The sequence below is a fragment of the Ostrinia furnacalis genome, unplaced genomic scaffold (genome assembly GCF_004193835.3).
Source record: "Ostrinia furnacalis isolate ACB-3 unplaced genomic scaffold, ASM419383v2 OfSCF1006, whole genome shotgun sequence".
Taxonomy (NCBI): domain Eukaryota; kingdom Metazoa; phylum Arthropoda; class Insecta; order Lepidoptera; family Crambidae; genus Ostrinia; species Ostrinia furnacalis.
The window spans coordinates 199,701-220,796 of NW_021131245.1; the positions used below are offsets into that span (position 1 = coordinate 199,701).

Sequence of the window (21,096 nt, forward strand, 5' to 3'; positions counted from 1 at the left end):
CTTCCGCCACTTCTTCTCAGCACCAGCCCATATTTGTCCCGAAGTGGTAGGGCAAGCTATATTTGGGACGTGTACCTATAAGTGCCCAAAGAGGGACTATGTACTGAATAAACTATTAGAATTTGAATTTTAAGATGTTACTAGCCATTATCAGCACTAGGATTGGTATCCTGGATACAGGTTAAAAACTTGAAATTAGGTACTAACAAAGTTTAAAACATTCTGAACATGGTGATTCACTACACTAATAAACTTAATATCGTTACAATTATCGGAAAACTATTCATGTGGTTTTTTCAGAAGCTATCGAAGCTATTTACGTAATGAAAAAATCAATCAACATCAAGGGCGAAAAGCAATTATGGAACCGAGTGTCGGCAAACCATTAACTGAAGTTGCATAACGAGGAAAAAAGATCCACCGACCGCCAAAAGATCCAATTTAATTTCGCGCATACAAGAAACGGACATTGCGAATGCATTGAATCAGCCCGATCGCTAAAACTCGAGTGTATGCCAACTTGCGGGTATACATTACGCCCAGTTTTTGCCCCTTTCTTGTTAAGAGAGAGCAAAGGCCAGCGTGAATGAAAGTCGCAATCGCAACTACGAAGTTGGTCATCGACATTATTTTTCCGAGTTGTCTCTGTGCGTCGTTACCCGCTACATTGTGTAACCGGCTGCATCTCCACGAAGCGATAATAATACGATAATTGTGTTGTGCCGATTGCTCCACGGCAACTTTGTCACGTAAGGAGCATCGGCACGGATAAAACAACTGTATAAACAAGTAAGATTCATTCACTGCGCGGGCGCAGCATAATATCATGCAGTCTTAATTTGTATACAAACTCACCTCAGGTGGAGCAGCGAACTTTAAATTGGCGAGAGATCCGTGGGAGCGACTTCTGTGTTCTTGTCTGATGCTGTACGAGAAGGCCCGCTCGTTCAAGTGGCCCTTCTTCCTGTAGATTCCGCCGGAGTCCTCCACCGCTTCGAGCCCGTTCATGCTTTGAGCGGCCTTCAGGGCCGGCGGGGGCGGGGGCTTCGAGCGTCGAGGGTCCACGGTCGCATACTGGAGACGGCCTCTACCTGGAGGGACTCCAGGATAAGGGCCGGGTGCTAGCGCGGCGGGTACCCGGCCCCGGTGAGCCAGGGTCGCCGGGCGCGCGTGCGGCAGAGTGGCGGCGGGGTGCGCCACCAGCATTATAGGGTGGCCCGCCGCCCACGCCGGCGGCGCGCGCCCCAGTGACCTGCCGTTCATGACCGGCGCCGGCCCCGGCATCGTCGCGTACAACTCGTCCGCCGAGGCGGATGATTTCTTTTTCGTTTTCTTCGCTGTGGCCGTCTTCTTTTTGGGCTCCTCCGGCGGCGGAGGAGGCGGCGGCACGGACGCCGGCCGCGTGATCTGCCGAGGCCGCGGCGCCCGCGTCGGGTGAGGAATGTCGTCGCTCACGTCGTCGCGCTCGATCTCGCCGACCCACACTTTGTGGTTCTCGTCGCCGTCGAACGCTTCGAGTTCCTCATCCGGTTCCGGCGGCAGCTGCGAAGGGGTCCTCTCGGCCTCCAAACGTTTCGCGTAGGAGCTGTCCGCGTAAGCGTGGAAACAACACCGAACTAGCGCATTGGCGGCGGCCTCCCGGCGGCATATGAAGGCGTGACATTCCAAGACCTTTATGCCTTGCGTGCGGCGCAGGACCGCGGCGAATAAAGGAGGCCGCCGCGGGGCGGGCGCCCGGGCGAAGGGCGAGTCCAAGGGTAAGAACCTCGGCGCGCCCTCGACGGTCACCCGCCGCACGGCCGCGCAGTAGTGCAGGCTCGATATGGGAAAAAACCTGGCCACTCGCGAGCCGCTCTCGTCGACGTTCTCCAACAAGATGCCGTTGGACCAGACCGACAGCCACGAGTCGATGCCGCCGCTGGTCGCTCCCTTTTCCGGGTACAACTCGCGCAATGGTTCCTGGATGCCCTGGAGGCCGTCCTTGCTCTGCTGCGGCACCGCGGAGCCGAGGTACAGCACGCGACACCTACAGATGGGAGTCGACTCCATTTCGTCACTGCACGATCACAACATGTCACTGAATCACTTGAAAACACTGCAACTGTGCTCGCCGTGCGTACGTGCGCCAGCCGCGAGACGGGCGCGGGTCTGAGTGAGCGGAATTCAAGATGGCCGCCGCGGCGCGGGGGCGGGGTGCGGCCGGTCGCTATACCTGCGCTTACGCACCTGTGAAGACGCCTCCGCAGGAGTCCGATAGCAATAGTGCCGATGAACCGGCATTGTGTCAAACGAATTGTCGCGAATTCGGCCGCATTTCACTCGGCACCGCGTCACAATCGACGTGACGGAATGCCTCACTTTTGTCTTGCTGCAGTGAAATCTGAAGGTCGGCCGATGGGAGATAATTGTTTTCTTCGGCCTCGCTGCATATTCGATGGGGCACACTAGGTCGCCCGACCGACTGTTTGCACTACCACTTCGAAAGTTGACTTGACCGGTTTTTAATTAAACAAGCCCAAAATCGTTTGACGACAGTCTTAATTAAAAGTATTTAATACAAATTTAGGACTGCAGCGGAATGTTCAGATTTCATTTCGATAATTTAGTCCGAAGCGGAAAATGTTTACCAAAGCCAGATTAATCAGCACAAACTAAATAACCTGTTTTAGTTCAATGTAATATCAATATAAAAATTAATATAATACTATCGTTTTGTTTTCCAGTAACATGCTAAACAAAATTCACACACATTAGATGATCCCAACTAATATTATAAATGCGAAAGTAACTCTGTCTGTCTGTCTGTCTGTCTGTCTGTTACGCTTTCCCGCTTAAACCTCGCAACCGATTTTGATGAAATTTGGCATAGAGATAGTTTGAGTCCCAGGAAAGAACATAGAATAGTTTTTATCCCGGTTTTTGAAACAGGGACGCGCGCGATAAAGTTTTTCTGTGACAGACAAAATTCCACGCGGGCGAAGCCGCGGGCGGAAAGCTAGTGGGATGATAAAAAAACAAATGTATGCAACACAGATTTTTATTACACAAAATTGTATTTACAATAAAGTACCTAAATGTAATGTTTTATATCGAATATACGTCTTACTATGTAACTTCAGTGATCAAATCATTTAAAACTGCACTTCTGTTAACATTGTTACAAATCCATTGGCATACTTTAAACTCATTTCCCAGGTTCAACAGGAATTAAAAAGTTTATTTTCTATGATATTTCTGTTCTTAGTTCACATGTTTTGGTTATTGAAGAATGATCGAAGATTTTATAAAACATTTTGCAGTATGAGTTGTCATTTGCCTCGAACTAAAATTACCAAAGTTCATAATTAGGACATTATACAAAGTGGTTTACATCATTCTTATTGCCTTTAAGTCTTAACCGTCAGCAAAATCACACTATTTTTAAAATACAATCCTTAGGGTCACTTCTAAAAGTCCCTGATAATGTTTCAGATAGTTATTTAACACCTTTCTAAGTTACTCATGCTGTTTCGTCTACATCTCCCTCCGAGATCTGTGAAACCAAAAGTTGTAGTTTATCTGACAGATAAGTTTCTAATTGGCTATCTGGGACTTTATCAAATTCAAATTCAAAATTTCTTTATTTTCTTATAAGACACATTTACAGGGGTTGGGTGTCTCCTTTTAAGTTTAGAAAACCTGTATTAGGAGACGCCCGCTCTTTCGATCAGTTTTATATCAGCAAGTGGTGCAGGCCTTTAATATTTTATCCGTCCAGTTAGTGTTAGAACTTGGGTGTCTTGAATCCTGGTTCGTCGCTCGTCTGCGACTGAGACGCCGGCGCCTTACGTTTTTGGATAATATTTTGAATCTGTAAAAAATAAATGAGAAAAACTTCATTGATAGAGCAATGTATATAATGGACCATTAATTAGAAATTAATATGTGCATTGTTGATTGGCATTGATTTTATTTTTCTAAAGAAAGTAAATTGTCGTTTCGTGTTTTATTTCATTTTATTTTAGAACTAGCTTTTGCCCGCGGCTTCACCCGCGTGAAACTTAGTTTGTTACAGATCGTCATAAATTATAGCCTATATGTTATTCTGGGTTATAAAAAATAATACTGTAAAGTTTCATCAAAATAACAGATTTTGATGAAACTTTACAGTATCAGTACTTTTTGCGTGAAATAGTAACAAACATCCAGACTTCCAGATACCCAAACTTTCTCATCTATATATATAAAAGAAAGTCGTGTTAGTTACTTCGCTTATAACTCAAGAACGGCTGAACCGATTTAGCTAAAAATTGTCAGGGAGGTAGTTTAGAGCCAGGAGAAGGACATAGGATACTTTTTATCCCGTTCGAAATTTAAAAAAAGTCTGCTTATTTATTGCCATTAAGGCGGAACAAAGTTCGCTGGGTCAGCTAGTTTATAATATTAGTAAGACTAGCGGCCGCCCGCGACTTTGTACCCGTGGATCCCGTTTTACCCCCTTAGTCCTTTCTTAATCCTTTCTTAGCGGATGCCTACGTCATAACATCTACCTCACATCTACACTACCAGTCATTCAGTCAATCAGTCACCTTTGAGATATTTAGATTATAGAAGATGGCCCCACCAATGTTTGGTCGAGGGAAACGCGGGGTGCGGGGAGTTTGATCCGAGCAATCCGAGCGTCATTATTGTAGCGTTCGAGTGCACTCATGGATAATTTAGCGTGTACCTATAACACTCAAACATTAGCGGAAGAATGGTGGGGCGCGTCTTCGTGGATGAAACGATCTATAAAGGATTAAAAGTTTGACCAACCTGTTGCCACTCTCTGTCGAGTTCTGCCTTCTCGCTCTTATCCTTGGTCTTCCTTGTCTTGCGGCCATCTTGGGTCTTGACGCCATATTGGAACGCTGCTTTCGGAAGCGCTTCTTTGCTGCTCATGTATGCGGAGTACTCCTCTTGGGTGTCGAAGTCCCAACGACCTAGGTAATACGGATGAAATTAGCACAAAGCTTTTAATGAAGTGGGAAACTGGGAATATACTTTCCACCAAATTAGAAGCTAACCTAACGCGACTTCGTGCGCGTGGACCCCGTTTCCCCCTTTAGGGGAGGAGTTTCGTAAAAACCTGCCAAATTAGAAGTTTGTAGGTAGATTCTAAGATTTCGCGATTAATCAGTGAGTGGTATTAACAGATTACCTAATCTAAAGGTTTTAAAACAAAGTTTTTTATTTTCCTTGCTTTTGGGTTTGAACTTTTGAAGCTATGACTAAAGTGACAGCAAATTATACTCTGCTAAAGATTTATGGAAATGATGTTTCAACTCAATTCGGACCTATGACTAAATACAAGGATTTTTACTTTTCAATAGCTGAGAACTGCTTTCTGAGTTTTAGGGGCCTGCTGCTAAATAAAGTGCCTTATTGGAAAAAAAATATCTTAAAAAAGTTTATGAGTTACACATGAAAAATTGCCGGCGTCCATCTTGGTGTAATCCACTTCATCATCCGAGTCGTCGATCGCGTCGTCCATCTCACGTAGTCCAGGATAGCACTCTGCGTAGCCTTCAGGCTCCGCAGCCAGCCGGGACAGAAGAAAAAAGCGCTACAAAAATACCAATAGGCGAAAAAAGGCTCCGAACTTACCAATAGGTCCTTTCTTGTTGCCGGCGTCCATCTTGGTGTAATCCACTTCGTCATCAGAGTCATCAATCGCGTCGTCCATCTCTCGTAGTCCAGGGTAGCACTCTGCGTAGCCTTCGGGCTCCGCCGCCAATCGCGACAGAAGCGCCGCCGACCGCTTGTCACGTTCCTCCGTGGACGGCAGCGGACGACGCGGCATCGGGCCTGGACCTTAAAAAAATAGTACATTGTTGAATAAATTGTTGATAAGAAAGAAGCCTGAGGGCATAGGCTAGCTTCGACACCACTATATGAATCCATGTGTGCCAATGAGGGCTATCGTTTTTATACTTAACAGTTGGCACCCCTGGCGATTGACAGGACCTTACTCTACAGTGGCGCCATCTTGATGAGTGCAAATGCGATAGTCCTCCTACCACTTCAGCGCTCACAAGTTGGCTCCACTGTCTTCGCGACTAGCAAGTGACTACCTTACTCTACAGTGGCGCCAACTGGTGAGCGCTAAAACGATAGCCCTCATTTTGAACCGTGCGTAACGGATAGAAATAATTATGAAAAAAATCTTCCCTCTACGGCGTCTATTGGCTTGTCGAAATACCCGGTGTGCAGGCGCTCGTTGGCCAAGTACTCGCCGATCTCTTCGTTAATCGTCGGTCCGCCCCTTTAGTACAGTCAGCGTCAAATAGTTCGCAACACCCAAAGAGGCAAAAGTTGACAACACAACCTTATTCCAAACTTAACAAAGACGTGTCACGAACTATTTGACGCTGCTGTACTACATGAAGGATGCCCACGCCTACCTTCTTCCTTCTCGACGTCCATGGGCTTGTCGAAGTAGCCGGCGCGCGGGCGCTCGTCGCGGCGCTCGGCGCGGCGCTCGCCCGCCACGTACTCGCCGATCTCGCCGTATATAGTCGTCGGGCCGCCGCTTGTACTACAGGAAGGACACGCTACCTTCCTCCTTCTCGGCGTCCATGAGCTTGTCGAAGTAGCCGGCGCGCGGGCGCTCGCCGATCTCGCCGTATATGGGTCGTCGGGCCGCCCTTGTACTACAGGAAGGACACTACCTTCCTCCTTCTCGGCGTCCATGGGCTTGTCGAAGTAGCCGGTGCGCGGGCGCTCGTCGCGGCGCTCGGCGCGGCGCTCGCCCGCCACGTACTCGCCGATCTCGCCGTATATGGGTCGTCGGGACGCCCTTGTACTACAGGAAGGACACGCTACCTTCCTCCTTCTCGGCGTCCATGGGCTTGTCGAAGTAGCCGGCGCGCGGGCGCTCGTCGCGGCGCTCGGCGCGGCGCTCGCCCGCCACGTACTCGCTATCCCGCTGTATATGAGTCGTCGGGACGCCCTTGTACTACAGGAAGGACACGCTACCTTCCTCCTTCTCGGCGTCCATGGGCTTGTCGAAGTATCCGGCGCGCGGGCGCTCGTCGCGGCGCTCAGCGCGGCGCTCGCCCGCCACGTACTCGCCGATCTCGCCGTATATGAGTCGTCGGGCCGCCCTTGTACTACAGGAAGGACACGCTACCTTCCTCCTTCTCGGCGTCCATGGGCTTGTCGAAGTAGCCGGCGCGCGGGCGCTCGTCGCGGCGCTCGGCGCGGCGCTCGCCCGCCACGTACTCGCCGATCTCGCCGTATATGGAGTCGTCGGGACGCCCCTTTTCTGCCGCCTTGTCCTACACAATATAAATAATTCTTAGTTTAAGCCAAAGGCCCTGTTTCCACCAAGGCGGAGCGGGGAGATGTGTTTTGAATAACCAATCAGACTTCATTATTTCCACATTCTATAGAAAATGAACGATGAGTCCAGCCGATACGTGATCTCTCGTCTCCGCCCCGTTCCGTCTTGGTGGACACCGNCAATAATACTGTTAAAGTTTCATCAAAATCTGTTCAGTAGTTTTTGCGTGAAATAGTAACAAACACCCAGACATCCAGATACCCAAACTTTCTCATTTATAATATTAGTAAGACTAGCGGCCGCCCGCGACTTTGTACCCGTGGATCCCGTTTTACCCCCTTAGGAGTGGGGTTTCGTAAAATCCTTTCTTAGCGGATGCCTACGTCATAACATCTACCTCACATCTACACAACCAGTCATTCAGTCAGTCAGTCACCTTTGAGATATTTAGATTTATAGAAGATGCGCCCCACCAATATTTGTGGGTGCGGGGAGTTTGATCCTGGCAATCCGAGCATCATTTTGTAGTGTGGGTGCACACTCATGGATAATTTAGCGTGTACCTATAACACTCAAACATTAGCGGAAGAATAATGGGCCGCGTCTTCGTGGATGAAACGATCTATTAAGGGTTAAAAGTTTGACCAACCTGTTGCCACTCTCTGTCGAGTTCTGCCTTCTCGCTCTTATCCTTGGTCTTCCTTGTCTTGCGGCCATCTTGGGTCTTGACGCCATATTGGAACGCAGCTTTTGGAAGCGCTTCTTTGCTGCTCATGTATGCGGAGTACTCCTCTTGGGTGTCGAAGTCCCAACGACCTAGGTAATACGGATGAAATTAGCACAAAGCTTTTAATGAAGTGGGAAACTGGGAATATACTTTCCACCAAATTAGAAGCTAACCTAACGCGACTTCGTGCGCGTGGACCCCGTTTTCCCCTTTAGGGGAGGAGTTTCGTAAAAACCTGCCAAATTAGAAGTTTGTAGGTAGATTTTAAGATTTCGTGATTAATCAATGAGTGTTATTAACAGATTACCGGTTTTAAAACAAAGTTTTTGGGTTAAGAAGCTACGACTGAAGTAGTCAAATTATACTCTGCCAAAGATTTAGGGACAATTCAGACCTATGACTAAATAAAAGGGTTTTTACTTTTCAATAGCTGAGAACTGCTTACTGAGTTTTTAGGGGTCTGCTGCTAAATAAAGTGCCTTATTGGGAAAAAAATATCTTAAAAAAGTTTATGAGTTACACATGAAATAGTTCACTCAGTTATGCATCTAACATACCAATAGGTCCTTTCTTGTTGCCGGCATCCATCTTGGTGTAATCCACTTCATCATCAGAGTCGTCAATCGCGTCGTCCATCTCACGTAGTCCAGGGTAGCACTCTGCGTAGCCTTCGGGCTCGGCCGCCAATCGGGACAGAAGCGCCGCCGACCGCTTGTCACGTTCCTCCGTGGACGGCAGCGGACGACGCGGCATCGGGCCTGGACCTTAAAAAAATAGTACATTGTTGAATAAATATAATGTCGATAAGATAGAAGCCTGGTACATAGATTAATTGACACCAGTCAAGTAACATACTTTTTATAAGCTACCAAAAGTCACGACTATTTCGCACCTAAAAAATCATAATTCTATGAAGCGTTATTTTAAAGAAGTCATGGTTTATGAAATTTTGGGTTTATGCTGTCAACTACTCAATTGCCATGGGCGCAATTCTTTACTGTTTGTCCCTATAATGCGTCTCTCTCGCCGCATAAGGAGGCGTCGGGCCGCCCCTTGTACTACAGAAAGGACACGCCTACCTTCCTCCTTCTCGGCGTCCATGGGCTTGTCGAAGTAGCCGGCGCGCGGGCGCTCGTCGCGGCGCTCGGCGCGGCGCTCGCCCGCCACGTACTCGCCGATCTCGCCGTATATGGAGTCGTCGGGACGCCCCTTTTCTGCCGCCTTATCCTGCACAATCAATCAATAAAGCACACAACTTAAATCATTCGTAGTTTAAGCCTAAGGCCCGGTTTCCACCAAGGCGGAGCGGGGAGATGTGTTTTGAATAACCAATCAGACTTCATTATTTCCACATTCTATAGAAAATGAAAGATGAGTCCAGCCGATACGTGATCTCTCGTCTCCGCCCCGTTCCGTCTTGGTGGACACCGGGCCAGGCGGGTAATTTTTTTTTAAAGGTCCCGTTAACCCCTCGTACTAAGCTGAGTATAATTGTACAGTCAGCGTCAAATAGTTCGGGACACCCAAAGTAGCAAAAAAGTTAACAACACGTCTTTGACAATTGGAATAAGGTTGTGTTATCAACTTTTTGGTCACTTTGGGTGTCACGAACTATTTGACGCTGACTGTACGAGTGAGTTCACCCAACTCTAGTCCAGCGCGGCGGGGTTCGAACCAGAGCGTTCCTCGGATCTCGAGTCGGCCAGTCCTTACAGCTTAACCGATCAGCTATTGTGACACGTATTATTAGTGTGATAAATAAGAAGTTTTCTAAACTGACCAGTCGAGCTAGGTCGTGCGGCGTGATAAAATCAAATCGATAATTTTAGACGTAATAAAAGAGCAACCGCCATTAGTAGCTATCATCGCTAGAACCTAAAAAAGAAGATAGAGTGTAAGAGCCCTACCTTAGCTCTTTTAAGCCGACGGTGGCGTCCATGCCTCAAGTACGCGAATATCTGCGCCAGTTTGTCCAAAACTACGTCGTTGGCGCTCGAAGCAGAACTACGCTCGTCTGGTTCAGGCACGTCTGCTTTGCTGCGAGTGAGCGTAGTGGGTATACGGCAATAAAACGTACCTAAATCGGTCCTAAGCCAATTCCGTTTGAACCTAATAGTGGCTAATCAATGAACCACGCTTCTAGTGGCTATCCTCGCTTTAACCTAAAACGAAGGTAAAAAATAATTCAGAAGTCAGTCTAACCTTAGCTCTCTTAAGTCGGCGATGTCGTCCATGCCTCAAGTACGCGAATATCTGCGCCAGTTTGTCCAAAACTACGTCGTTGGCGCTCGAAGCGGAACTACGCTCGTCTGGTTCAGGCACGTCTGCTTTGCTTCGAGTGAGCGTGGTGGGTATATCGCTGTCGATAGCGCCTTCCTCTTCTAACTCAACCACGTACGCCATTCGGCCCGGCGCGAATAACTCGTTACGGGTCACCTTTTTATTCCTGTTAATAAATAATATGTTCTTTGGTTTTTTACACTGTTTCATGTCAACGACTAAATAACTAACTTTAAACAATAAATAAATTTGTAATTAAATTAATACATCTTCCACTCAATACAATACATAAATCAACAATTTAATTTGATCAATAAATATTAACACAACATTCTTACTTTTGTTCCAGCAACATGTTGAAAATGTTTTTGCCCATTTGAGTTTTGAACTGCATTTCTTCCTCTTGCTGGAAAATAACATTCATAATTTAAAAAAATGTTTTACACAATAATATACTTAACAAAATGGGTTTGACGCAGACCATCCCAAACCAAAGCTTACAATTTCTGAAACAATAGTTTACCTTGTAAGTTGAAAATGTTAACACATCCTTTATCCGATTTTGCAGATGGAACAAAATGAACGACCATCTTTGAATTCTTGACGAAATGCGAATGGAAAGGTCTGCATCAAACCCAAAAAAATTGGGTAGGACATTAATATAAACCACATTAGTAGACATTATGATTTGACATTGGGGGAGGCCTATGTTCAGCAGTGGGCGTCTTATGGCTGAAATGATAATGATGATGATGGTGACAGTTATGATTATTTATCTTTATGAAAAGATGCAATAATGCCAACTATTCAGACACTTTGTCGGCCGTTTGGTGTAGTGGTTCGATTCTCGCACAGTACAAACATATTTTTGTGTGCATGAACACATTTGTTTGTATTGGACTGGGTGTTTTCTACGTATAATATGTATGTATTTACAAAAAAAAGTATTTAAGTATGTTTATATCCGTTGTCTAGTACCCATAGTACAAGCTTTGCTTAGTTTGGGACTAGAAGCGCAGTGTAAAATGTCCAAGGTTATTTATTTATTATTATTTATTTATTTACTTACCACAACTACGGGTTCCTTCTCCTTGGCGGGTTCGACGACGGGCGCGGGCGCCGGCGCCTCGACCAATCTCTCCATCTCTGCCTCTTGCTCTTGCTCACGCGTCGTAATTTCTGATCTGACCTGTTTGATGGCACATAATAAAAAAAGTATTATATTTTGTTTTATTTATTTATTAGGTACACCAAAGTCACATACATAATACATTTTAACATGGTTTAATACATGATATGTACATATATGACCTCAATTACAGGTATACACAGCATTTCTTTTTGCAATGTTTTAAAAATAAGAGGTTCCTTAACTATTAAAATACGTGTATTTATTGTTTTTGCCTTTGAACCTAAATGGACAGGAAGTGGCATCATACAATAGGGTATTTGACACCACCAATCAATTGACGTACTTTTTAAAACTGTCAAAACGACACTCTCCCATAGATTTTGTACGGCAATACTAGCATGTGACGTCACAATTTTATCAACTCAATGAAACTACTTTTTTCAATTATAATGTAACGAAAAATCGTAATTTACAGGTAATTAAAAATTAATTAAGTTTTTAAGACCAGAAAGAAGTGTCTTTTTAAAAAAGTTGTGCTTTAGAATTATTGGGAAATGGTGTCAAATACCCAATTCAATTTATGTAAATACTATGGCCCTTGCTAATAACAGTTACACAAATGTTGAACAGTTGTTTAAAATGACATTTCCATACTAAAGACTTTTATTAGTAAGGGGGTATATTACATAGTTAGCAAGCATACTATGTTGCTAATAATAACACAATAAAAAATGATATGTTATTTAAAAAATATTATTCATATTCCAACATAGCCAAACAGTCTGGTGATGTTAAAGCTGATCTACCATACTGTTGTACTTGCTAATGAAGAACCAAGGGAGGTTTTATGCTAGGTTTTTTTTAAATCAAATACCACTATCTTACCTTTTGCAGCAAGGCATAATCTAGACCTTTCACCAAGTGAGTATGCTCCATGTCACCACCAAGGTACTTTGATTCCTAAAATAGAAAATAATCATATTATATTTATTACAGGTATACAGCAAATAGCAGAGATATTTCATGGTGAGGAAATGAGGAATAAAATTTAAGATTTCATCTACCTGCCATTATAAAGTTTTGAAAAAATTCCTTACATTGACCACATGATTTAGTTGTCACAAATAGACTTCATTCCAATTTAATAAAGTCCGGTCGTCTAGCACATAGAATTTCGTCCAGTGACCCCAAGCTACCCATCCTTATCGCTCGCGCTTAATTATATGTATTGCTGTCGTGCTCGCACACTCTCTGCGGTCGCCCGTCGTACAGGTACTTGCTCGGCGACCGGACTTTAGAATTAACTTAATTAAGTGTTCAGGTATAAAAACAATATTTTTCATATACTCTCCCACTCTCTCACATAGAAAAGAAGGTAACAAACCTGAATAAGCTGTCTTCTTCTTTCTTTAGCATCCATTCCGGACTTCAAATCAGGTGCCACAGCTCTGAAAGATTAAATATAAAATAGATAAATTATACTAAAATTAAATTTCTGTGATGGTCTAACAACAATGATCTTATCCTACTTTCTGTTTTATAATTATAAATGTGATTTTCTAAGGAAGCATGAATGTATTGTTTATCACTCTTACACCCAAAAACTACTGAACAGATTTTGATGAAACTTTACAGTATTATTGTTAATTTATCAGAATAAAATCTATGACAAACTGAATCTTTCACAGACAAATAGCAAAAACTAGTTATCAATAAGTAGTTGTTTTTGTTTTTTTTACCTGTAAGCACTACTAGTGTTGCTTGTAGGGTCCGTGGGACCAATATCATTAAGCCCATCCCGCCTCTCTCGCGCCCTGTCGCGGTATTTTTCAGCCAATTCAGCTAGTTTATTGTCTTCTTGTTTCTTGAGAGCTGCATAGTAGGACTTTTTCTTGCGACGCAGTTCACTTTTGTTTTCTGCTGGAGGGGGCATAGCCCTGAAATATAAAGTTAAATTTACTATCAATGTAACAAGGAATGTTTGGTTATAGACGCTAAAGTTAGTAAAACAGATATCAATGGCAGGAATTCCAAACTAGCCTATTGTAAAATGCAACCAGTTTTGTATGAAACTCTACAAACTACAGACTTTTAGTCGGCCGATAGCTTGATCAGCTTCTACGACAAAATCTGTAGTCTGCAAGGTGTCTAAACGGATGCTATAAAACAAGTGTTTTGTTTACCCCGCATTCGCCATTGCCTCTCTTACAGAGCCAGCAGGATGAGCCCCCCCTGATGGCGTTGCCCTCGGAGTCATCAGCAGCTTCCTGAAGTCTTCATTGGTAAGTCTCTGGGACACTGGAGTGTCCTCCACGCTTCTATCCACCTCCATCCTGGCAAACCTTAACAACACAGGTGTCGAAGGTTTATCTGGAACTGTACTGATTTAGTACTTCGTTTAAGTTTTATTCAGCAAAGAAATTACACTCAAGATCGAATACCAGTTAAAAATGTGGTTAAAAATACATTAAAATTAAACCTTTTATCCACACAAAATAGACGATCAATCACAGACTAAACTCTATCTTTGTGTCAACCCAAGTGTCAATGTCAATATGACAGCCAGCGAAACCACCACAGATAATCAACCAACAACAAAACCATAATTCGAATCGTATCAGTTGTGGAGTTGATCGTATAGGTATCGTAATAATTAATTAAACCTTTTCCATAACATTTTTCATTTAACCCTTTAATGAAATATGGGAAAAAGCTTCCCACTTGGCCAAGTTAGTCAGATTCAGTAGGCAATTAGATTTTTTCCATTAACTATTTAAAACTTGATTTTAAAAACAATCATTGTTCAATTCTATGAAATACTGTACTGAATAATGGAAAATGATAAGTTATTTCTGTTTGTTTTAAGACCAACAGCATACCAACAGTGAGTTTTTCGCTAAATGCTACGAGCACACTTTTAGATTTATCAGAAATTAAATAATCTCCCAATGTTGTTGTTGCACACAATCCTTTATTTATACAATATTATAATATTTCAAATAAAAATGTTTACACATAAACATTGATTTCCTTTTTAACCCCTCATGACTTTGTTCATAGTCATATATTTTATATTCTTATTTATGCATTTAAATAGGTACATAACAACTTAATAATTATATGATTTGACTTAGCTTAGTAAAAAAAATAAAGAAAATAAAACATTTCAACCAAATATGTCATGGAAAGTAGTTCCCTTGAATCCAACATTACTGGTCTGCTCATTTTGGAATGTAATGTACATCCTGAAAAAAAAAACATTGGAGTGGTTAGTAAGAATCTAAATAAATTAGGTTTGTACCTGTAATAAACCATTATTAAATTACTAATCACAATACCTATCAGTTGGCACTCCTAATTCTTTTTGCACAAGCTCATACAAAACTTTAGCATGTTTTTTGTTCTCTTCCACTCCAAGTGCTCCAATCGACATCAGGGTTGCGATGGCACAAGGTTCTGTTGTCCCACTGAAGCTCATGGGTAAGTCTGGTATTACAGATACAGCGCAGTACTGAAAATAGAAACAAAACATATTATCAAAAACTTTCTCAAAACATTTAAACCTGCCTTGTATGCAGTATTAATGTAGGTAATAAGAATTTCCATATCTACAGTGTAAAACATTATTCTGTTGAGCAAGACAAAGTTACTGTGTCCTAAATGACCTCTAGCTTATCAGTCAATTGGCTAGTTAGTAACATAGCTACATACTTCTGCAAAAAATGTTACAAAAAATCAACATCAATTTCTTACCTGTTCAGGTTTTCCAAGAGTCTTAGCAATAACTTTCGTTGCCTTTGATAAAAAGTCCTGAGAGATACTGTTTTTAGGAACGTTTGTTTCAATTCTCAAATGCGGCATTTTTATAGATTTTGTTAGTTACAAAAAAGCCGCAAGGAAGCTGCACTGTAGCAAAATATTACACAACAATGAATGATGAATGAATGAATGAAAGAAATTAACGTCAAGTCAGCCACAGATTATAGAGTAGTATTTGTCAACTTAAAATCGATATATTATCGTATCGATTTAAAATTACACTTTAAAAAGAAACCATTTACCTAACGAAACTATTTCAAGTGGCAAAAATCGGAACAATAACCTAATATTGATAGTAGCGCACTCCTATCAATATCATAGGGGCTGGGACGGTTCAGTGTTGGACAACGTTATTATATCTCTGGATCTTAATGTCTTTAAATTGTCTATGATGGGTTATTTTCAGAAAGAGAGCTGTGGCTGTGCCCTTGCAATCATATCGATGAAAGCAAGGTGAGAAAAGTCATGTATTTTTTGTGCCAGCAGTGGGTCTAGACAAAGAGCACAATAAAATCGCAAACCAGTCGGAAAATAGTCGAAAAGCCTTTTTTTAGAGAGTTTTGACGGATTCGATAAAAAATTGCAACGTCTAGGTGGTTGAGGTGTTGGGGTTGAGGTCATAGAGTTCTAACATTAGCTAAATTATAAATAACATTTAGCTACGCTGGAGCGGAAAAGGGATTTTAGTAACTTCGTACGCATGGATCCAGTTTTCAGTAGCGGCGTAGAATGGATTTGGTACCCTCATAAGTCCATAAGCACCCCAGAATGGTCTCCCCTGATGCTTGGCACCCGGGGCGGCTTCGCCAGCATGAATATCGATCTGAAATAATATCTGTTTGTCAAAGGAAATACTGATGCCTGTTCGTTCAGAGCTGTAAGTAATTTTCATGGCAACGAATTGTTTGCTATCGAGACAATATTTTTTCACTAAGCAGTTACCTAGTCCCGCTTTAACTAAAATATGATGTTCTGTTATGTAATGACAGCAAACGATCCGTTGCCATGAAAATTACAGCTATGAACTAAATGAAATGACTACCTACTTGCTTAATGCTATGAACCTATGTTTGTTAAAATCGGTTGAGTCAGCTTTAAAAGTTAGCAGTCAAGAAGACAGTTTGGCATTTAAAATATTAGTATGGAAATAATAAGGATTACCAAATAAATCGATATCGATGAATTCCACAATACATTCGTAGTTTTTATCTCTTAAGGTACGGCTCTTACGGCTCATGAACTAAGGGTTATTTTAGTACCGACTGTTGCAAAGCTTGTCTATGGTTACGTAGAACAACTTTATTTACGTTCACCCGCTCGGGACTTTTTATCGTTTGGTATTCCTACATTTTGCAGTTTTGCTACGGTTTTGCTGTGCTTCATAAACGCAGTACCTAGGTTAGAGGCTTCCAGTGTGATTCCTTCTTTGAACTGTCAACAAATCAATCTGCTGTCGTTAAAAAAATAAAAATAACATAATATTATTAACTAAGTACATACCTACTTACTGAGTGAATATTTATCAGATAACTTACGTCAAACACTACAATGGGTGCAGAACAATCAAGCTCAAGTAAAGCAAGGTTAGTATTTTTTAAATCTTTTTTGCTTAGATTACTTTTTTGCTTAGATTAATAAAATTTAATTAATCTAAGCTTTTTTGGTAAATCAGCCAGGGTTGCCAGGTGTCCGGCTTTCTCCTAACTTGTTTGGCTTTTTTTGGAAATTGGACGTGTCCGGACTCCGGACTGTCCGGATTTTGATGACTTACAAAAGTACACAGTTTGTGAAACGTTAAAAAATTCTTTTATTAATCACTTATTCTACATTTATATTACTACATGGCAACTATCTTTGAAAATGTAACATAATTCGTTGAAAAGTAACTAGAATTTTTAAAAACTGGACGACAATAATTAATCTTGCCCCCATCCTGGTAAAACGGGATATTTTAATGTTGGGGCATGTTTTTTAATCTACAATCTACATCATTAACGGCTTCCTCCAATCGTCTGATAACCACTATCCTCTATCCATTGTTACAAAAATAATAATGTTTTATGCAAAGAATTATAAAAAAATCGTTAATTTATACGATAATTACACGTCATCGCCATTGAGCTAAATCAAGTACCTTCCCCACCAATCTCCTGTGCTGTGAGTAAAAGTACCTACCCCATCACCTCTACCCCATCTCGACCAGGACACACGTCATTGAATCGCAAAATGTGTTGTGTTGGTAAATGCATAACTCAACAACGCCTGGACCAATTTAACCAATTCTTTTTTTTAATGTTCGTTGAAGTCCAAGGATGGTTTTACGACAAAAAAAATCGAATTATTTCCGGGAAATCCCCGGGCGACGCCGCGGGCGGAAATCTAGTTTCAAATAAAAGCCGTTTTTAGTAACATCATTCATCTGCCTCATAACTAAATAAACATTAAAGCTATTTAGTAACAATAAAACTATAAAAACTCCTTCACTTTTTATATACCTAGCTTCGACAAAAATCACAAAATTACATGAAACTGAACCTAAAAGACTTTTCTTTCTTGTGGACGAATGTGCGTGCTTTCACCTATTTTCGGTATTGCACTAAGGGTGACTAAGGTCTGATTGGGTCCAGGAATGGCTTCTTTTTAGCCTATTTTAATTGTTGACATGGCTTCGCGACCTTCTCGTCCAAAATATCGCAGATTTTCAGTATGTCCTTAGGTCCATGGCCAGTAAGTAGGCCCAGTTGAAAACATTCTACTAACCCAAAGTAATCATTAAGTTTGTGTGTAGGTATTTATTAAAATATTCCGTAATTTAATATTTTGCTTCAGAGAGGCCAATTCTAAGTTTACCAAAGATGAGGTAAACAGAATGTTGGAGCAACAAAAGAGACTGTTTGATGAGCGATTCCAACAATTATTAAAGTTAAACTTAGATCCCACTGATGCTCGAGAGACTGCCAAGTGAGTATCTCTAAACTTATTATACCTAACTAATTATGAATTTCAAACTTTCTACTACTTACGCCACAGCTTAATGTGCTGTTGTCTCCTGTACTTACCTATGACTTAATAAAAACATTTATTTTTAGGCAAGAAGCTCGTAATGAAGTCGAAAGACTAATGAGAGAGAAGGAAAGGGAACTAGACAGACAAAGGCAGCAACAAAGTCCCCTTGGACTTGGATCCCTTGATCGAACACCGTAAGTTCTTTTTTGTAATCTTTATTATGTTCTTAAAAAAATTATCCAGCGCGTGTTTTTCCCCACACAATCAATATGTCAACATTCAACATTTTTTGTAGGAAATTTTGCTGAATGTCTATATTTTTTTTCAGCGTAACATTGGAAAGAGAAAGAGCACCTTACAGCTTTCCTGGAGAAAATCTCGCGAGGGAATTTACAACCGTACCGTCAACCTCAGATCCTTTTGTTAGTATTTACCCAAATCTTGGAAATGCAGCATCAAGCTCTTCAGCTGCACCGAGTTCTCAAAGGTCAGTCAGTAGGACACACGAAACTCATTGCAGAGTAATGAGTTTCGTGTGTCCTACGAGTCATTGCACTAAGTATTAGTGGAACGTTAACTTCTACATATAAGATCCCACAGAAAACCTTCTGAATCTGATAATTCAGGAACATTTACATCTCTGAGCCTCTGAGGTCACATAGAAACCCTACTGAATGGGTTAGTGGAACGCAACTTTTATAAGGACATACAGGACTCTTTCTGAATGTGGTATTGGAACGTGAACTTCTGTAAGATCACTAGATAGACACATTAGATATGAATAAATACCACTCAATAATAATTCGCAAGGCAAACACATACTTAACCTAAGTATTTAACTTTCTTCAAGTGGTTTTTAAACATTTTATAGACAGCTCGCAGTCTATAGGTAAATCCTTTGTCACGAGCAGAATACTTGGAAGGTACTATTTTCAAAATAAATGTTGACTTTCTCATACCTAATTACAGATTTATTTCTAATCTATTTACAGATCAGTTCCATCTGCTCCGCCAGCTCCCAGAGATAGATCCGTTTCCAGGTAACATGCGATAATACCTTTTTTTTTGCTTTTTATATTTTTAACGATTTTTTTCATTTATTTTGGGCAACAGGTTAAAATATTCATAATGATATTTATGTATTTTTACTAATTTTTAGGAACCGCACTGGCAAGGCTACGCGTAACACTAAGGCTGAAGACGACGTTAAATGCCCGACTTGCAAAAATCATTACACTTCAACCATTTTTCAGTGCCAAACTGGGCACAGCTCATGCTTGCACTGCAAAAACCGTATGGCCCGTTGTGGCATCTGTGGTGGCCCAATTACCAACATGAGGAATATCGATCTGGAACATTACGTTGGCCAGGTAAGAATCTTTATAAAACAGCAGCAGCACCTAAAATGATAATAATATAATTGGGCATAAAATTATATAGCCTTAGGCTAATTATTTTAATGCTTAATTTATTTTAAAATGTACTAGCTATAATTTTAAAGTCAACTTTAGGTACTTTTTAATCATAATTATTTTTGCAGAGGACACAACCTTGTCCAAACAAAGATGACGGCTGCAGATTGTCCTTCAAGTTGAGTGACATGGACGGTCATTTAATCGAGTGCCAATATCGCGAGATGAATTGCCCTCTTGCGGCGATCTTTGGACAATGCAGTTGGCGTGGTAAGTACCAAGTCTGGGTCAATATTCCAGTATTAATCTGTTTCATTTATGATGACTTCAGAAAAAAGCGTAGTGCTACGAAAACCTACACATTTACCCTGGCCTAAAAATTGTCGTAGACCAAACCAGAAGATGGTAAAAAATGTTTACTTTAATTATACCTAAATTTTATTATAGGAAAAGTCACACAAATGGCGTCCCACTTTGACGAAGTCCACCAAATGCACCGTCAGGGCAACGTCGACACAGAAATGCGCTTGCTCAACGTATCCAACGACAATCACATAGTGTACTACGTGGTTATAGGAACCTTTAACTTCCTTTTCCATGTCAAAGTGTGTAAGGGAGAAGGTATGATGTACATGACGGTACAACTAATCGGCAGCCAACATAGCGCTTCGAAATGGGGTTACGAAATCCACATTTACAACAAAGCAGAACCCCGCAGAAAGTTTGAGTATAAGGATACGTGCAACCCTATAAACACACCAATCAATACCATCGTAACCATTTCCAAATGTGCGGTAATCCCTCTGTCGTACGCAAATACTTTCCAGAACAACGGCGCTATTACTTACAAGTTTTATATTAGAAAAGAGAATGAGGGTAATAACAACAATTTCGGGAATAACAACCGCGGACGTGGGCCAAGACGTCGTTAATAAAATGCAACAGCAGATAACAAGATAAATCTTATCATGAAACACTGAAATGCTGGACATTTTTATCGGATATTTGATTTGATTTAATATGATCTAAATATATAAAAGGAGAAACTGACTGACTGACTGACAGATCAACGCACAGCCTAAACGGCTAAACGTAGGCACTTGAAATTTGGAAGGGACGTAGCTTAGGTACCGTAGAGGTGCACTAAGAAAGGAATTTCCGAAATTCCCACGGGAACGGGAATTAGCGGGAAAAACGGGATTCACGCGTACGAAGTCGCGGGCGGCCGCTAGTAAATACATAAATTTGGTATAGCAAAGGATTACCGTTACTTCACTATAAGTTGATGAGTATCCAATAAAAATTATTTTATTATTGCGGGTAGGTAAAACACTTACTTTCCCAGATTTGCGTTACCTACACTTAGAAAATCTGCTTTTGAACATAAATAATAATTATTTGATTTTGCATGATTTGA

The 21,096-nt window shown here is 41.6% G+C and overlaps 4 protein-coding genes across 7 annotated transcripts in view; 1 reads left to right on the forward strand and 3 right to left on the reverse strand.

The window, feature by feature from the left end:
* LOC114350902 (uncharacterized) overlaps positions 1-2,446 on the reverse strand; it is a 33,435-nt gene extending 30,989 nt beyond the window's left edge. Inside the window, exon 1 of the mRNA XM_028301865.1 lies at positions 856-2,446. Within this exon, the coding sequence (XP_028157666.1) occupies positions 856-2,049 (1,194 nt within the window). The 5' untranslated portion in view covers positions 2,050-2,446. The remainder of the gene's footprint in view (positions 1-855) is intronic.
* Positions 2,447-3,074: 628 nt separating this feature from the next.
* Positions 3,075-13,988, reverse strand: beag (IC cytokine homolog beag). Of its 4 annotated transcripts, none has more exons than XM_028301874.1 (13): positions 13,626-13,988; positions 13,182-13,379; positions 12,827-12,890; positions 12,328-12,402; positions 11,380-11,499; positions 10,649-10,716; positions 10,330-10,476; positions 9,938-10,034; positions 7,151-7,298; positions 5,626-5,832; positions 4,795-4,961; positions 3,717-3,850; positions 3,075-3,595 (listed from the first exon to the last, which is right to left on the reverse strand). In XM_028301874.1, exons 1-12 carry the CDS (start codon positions 13,772-13,774, stop codon positions 3,764-3,766), a joined length of 1,527 nt encoding a protein of 508 aa, XP_028157675.1. In that variant the 5' UTR covers positions 13,775-13,988; the 3' UTR covers positions 3,075-3,595; positions 3,717-3,763. The 4 variants fall into 4 exon arrangements, with proteins under 4 accessions (XP_028157675.1, XP_028157673.1, XP_028157674.1 ...); XM_028301872.1 differs by lacking the exons at positions 4,795-4,961; positions 5,626-5,832; positions 7,151-7,298 and adding exons at positions 7,953-8,119; positions 8,588-8,794; positions 9,110-9,257 and having other exon boundaries at positions 13,626-13,986; XM_028301873.1 differs by lacking the exon at positions 9,938-10,034 and having other exon boundaries at positions 10,233-10,476.
* Positions 13,989-14,393: 405 nt separating this feature from the next.
* Mif (macrophage migration inhibitory factor) lies at positions 14,394-15,382 on the reverse strand. Its single transcript, XM_028301846.1, has 3 exons — positions 15,196-15,382; positions 14,781-14,953; positions 14,394-14,687 (listed from the first exon to the last, which is right to left on the reverse strand). Exons 1-3 carry the CDS (start codon positions 15,301-15,303, stop codon positions 14,609-14,611), a joined length of 360 nt encoding a protein of 119 aa, XP_028157647.1. The 5' UTR covers positions 15,304-15,382; the 3' UTR covers positions 14,394-14,608.
* Positions 15,383-16,575: 1,193 nt separating this feature from the next.
* Positions 16,576-21,096, forward strand: LOC114350891 (E3 ubiquitin-protein ligase Siah1-like). Its single transcript, XM_028301844.1, has 9 exons — positions 16,576-16,844; positions 18,091-18,222; positions 18,351-18,461; positions 18,596-18,754; positions 19,260-19,307; positions 19,427-19,637; positions 19,808-19,949; positions 20,127-20,704; positions 20,913-21,096. The coding sequence occupies exons 1-8, from the start codon at positions 16,810-16,812 to the stop codon at positions 20,609-20,611; spliced, it is 1,323 nt and encodes a 440-aa protein (XP_028157645.1). The 5' UTR covers positions 16,576-16,809; the 3' UTR covers positions 20,612-20,704; positions 20,913-21,096.